Raw genomic sequence first — 2748 nt, 5'->3', positions numbered from 1 at the left:
CTTCAAATTTCCCTGTTGTGTAAATCTTTTCCCACACTCCTCACAACTGAATGGTTTCTCTCCTGTGTGGACTCTCATGTGTGACTTCAGATGTCCCTGTTGTGTAAATCTTTTCCCACACTCATCACAACTGAAGGGTTTCTTTCTCATGAGCTTGGATGTGTTGCCAGTGTTACATCCCACATGACTTACAAGAGCTTCCTTATATTTCGGGGCATGTGCAGCAGACTCAGGTGCCCTGGGCTCCTTCCAGACATTGTCCTCATCTACACTTTCAGGTCCAGAATCTGACAAAGCTTCTTGCCACTCACAACAACTGGCTTCAGTCTCAGAAGAGTCTGAAGCCTCTTCATCGTCAGCATTTGGATGTGATTCACGATGTGGATTTAGGTTCCTGTCTGGTCCTGGTCCCCCACAGTCCTCTCCATCAGTTTCTGTTTGTATCAGTGTAGCTAAGCTGCTGGCTGGAGGCTCCGCCTCTCTGTCATCCTCCGTCTGACTTTGATGAAGCTGTGAGGTCTGAGGTTCGTCATCTTCACTCGTAAAAGTCACAGCAGTGAATGAGAACTTGGCGATATCGGCCTCCTGCAGCACAATGAGCTGATCTCCCTCTAGACGGGTCCAGAGATCCTGCAGGTCTTTTACGTGGAGGGGCTCCGGCTCCTCTTTTATGTGGAGGGGATCCTCTTCTATGGGGAGGGGCTCTGGCTCCTCTTTTATGAGGAGGGGCTCTGGCTCCTCTTTTATGTGGAGGGGCTCCGGCTCCTCTTTTACGTGGAGGAGCTCTGGGTCCTCCTGGTCCTGGTCCTCAGGGGGGACATCTGCTTTAATCCCTACCAGCTGCTGGACATCTGCAGGGAGCACATTATGAACAACGGTGACTGATATCAACTTTCATTACTGGAGACGTTCAAGGAGTCTGACTAAATGTGTATTTGTTGCTCTTCATGTACAAACACAAATACAAAATACAAAACAATAACATTAGTAAACACCAGGACAGAAGGAACGTTGCCAGTATTGAGATGGAAGAGGAAGGAACCCGATGAGGAATTGAACAGACAATCTGGCACAGCCCTTTGCAGTGTGGTGGCCATCGATGGATGAGCCATGCTGTCTAGGTATCCAAGTCCTCACCTTCATCACAGTGTGAACATTTAAGAACACGATCACACGGAAATGTACTCAAAAAACAGAAGAGTAACTGGATCCACTGCAACAGAAATCTATTGGAAGTTTAATATAATCTTTGAAAATGACCATGGAGATAGCATGAGCTCTCGAACGAGAAATTATACATTATATAAACTTTTAATGATCTGCTCATTTTTTGTTTTACGGTGACTTTAGCTTTGATTAACTCAATATCTGCACATTAAATCATGCTGAAAATAATCATAGGCATAGCAGAGGTAATTAATAAAAACAGTAACAATTCTCCCTTATAACTTAATCCTCAGGGGAAAGATGGCTTTGGCCACACCAACATGTCTTTCGATCTCTTTTATCATCTGCGAGTGTGTGTGTAGTGTGTGGTTTGTAGAGGTGTGGGGGTCTGGTGCACGAGACGCTCCAGCGGGCCTTTAACTTTGCCGCCCAGGGCCAACATTGCAGGAGTCACGCCAGTGGTCTCATGTACCGCTGAGTTGAGAGCCAACCGGAACTCAGGCAATCAGTTCAGTTTATTTGTATAGCCCATTTTCAAAAATTACAAATTTGTCTCAGAGTGCTTTACAATCTGTACACATACATCCCTGTCCCAAAACCTCACATCGGATCAGGAAAAACTCCCAAATAACCATTCAAGGGGAAAAAAGGGAAGAAACCTTCAGGAGAGCAACAGACGAGGATCCCTCTCCAGGATGGACAGAACAATAGATGTCATGTGACCAGAAGGACAGTCACCAGTCCCAATCTTGAAGGTGGTCATCTACAAAAGAGGCTATCGTGGTCTTCAGTGTCCTATTGACCCTCTCTGTCAGATTGGTCTGAGGGTGGTATGCCGTAGTGAGCTTTCGCGCCACTCCCCAGCTCTCACACAGGCTAGAAATTAGCTTGGCATCCCTAAGAGCGAACAGTTCGACCCATTTACTGCAATAGTCTACCACTACCATCAGGACTGAATTCCGTGCCTTGCTAAGCGGAAAGGGCCACATGAAGTCAACGCCGATCACTTCGCCGAGTTGTTTGATCTCAGTCGTTTGGAGCTGACCGGCGGGCTTTTTGTTCGTGCCTTTGTACTGCTGACATGTACGACAGACACGGATATGGCCCCAAACATCCTTTCGGACTGTTGGCCACCACGCCACCTCGAGGATCTTTAGGAGTCTTTATCCATCCTAAATGCCCTCCAAAGGGGCTATCATGGAAAAAGGCCAGAAACTTTGGGGACAGAACAGCCGGAACAACTAACTGGTAGTTGAAACTTCCGTACTTGGAAGGCATGCCCCGGGATAACAATGCTTGATGTAGTTGGTAGTGAATGCGGCCAGGTGTGGGCTGGCAAACAGTCTGACTACGCTCTTGGCACAAGGTGTCAGTCTGCTGAGCCTCTTCAATGTCCTTTAGTGAACTGGGTAGATCAGACCAGTGGGACTTGGCGACAGCCAGACACACTACCTACTTGTGATGGAGTGGTGCGCGGGACAGCGCATCCAGAACAACGTTGCAGCAACCCTTCTTATAATGAACCCGGAAAAAGAATGCCTGCAGGCGCAGAGTCCATCTGGTGAGCCTTGACGATGCTTT

At 47.6% G+C, this 2748-nt stretch overlaps 1 protein-coding gene across 1 annotated transcript in view; it reads right to left on the bottom strand.

Moving 5' to 3' along the window:
- The window catches only part of LOC130195681 (gastrula zinc finger protein XlCGF8.2DB-like), a 639-nt gene extending 546 nt beyond the window's left edge, over positions 1-93 (bottom strand). The window contains exon 1 of the mRNA XM_056417350.1: positions 1-93. This exon is cut by the window's left edge and continues 546 nt beyond it. Within this exon, the coding sequence (XP_056273325.1) occupies positions 1-78 (78 nt within the window). The 5' untranslated portion in view covers positions 79-93.
- Positions 94-2748: the final 2655 nt, after the last annotated feature.

The sequence above is a fragment of the Pseudoliparis swirei genome, chromosome 6 (assembly GCF_029220125.1).
Source record: "Pseudoliparis swirei isolate HS2019 ecotype Mariana Trench chromosome 6, NWPU_hadal_v1, whole genome shotgun sequence".
Classification (NCBI taxonomy): Eukaryota; Metazoa; Chordata; class Actinopteri; order Perciformes; family Liparidae; genus Pseudoliparis; species Pseudoliparis swirei.
This window is presented reverse-complemented; position numbering and strand designations above follow the sequence as displayed.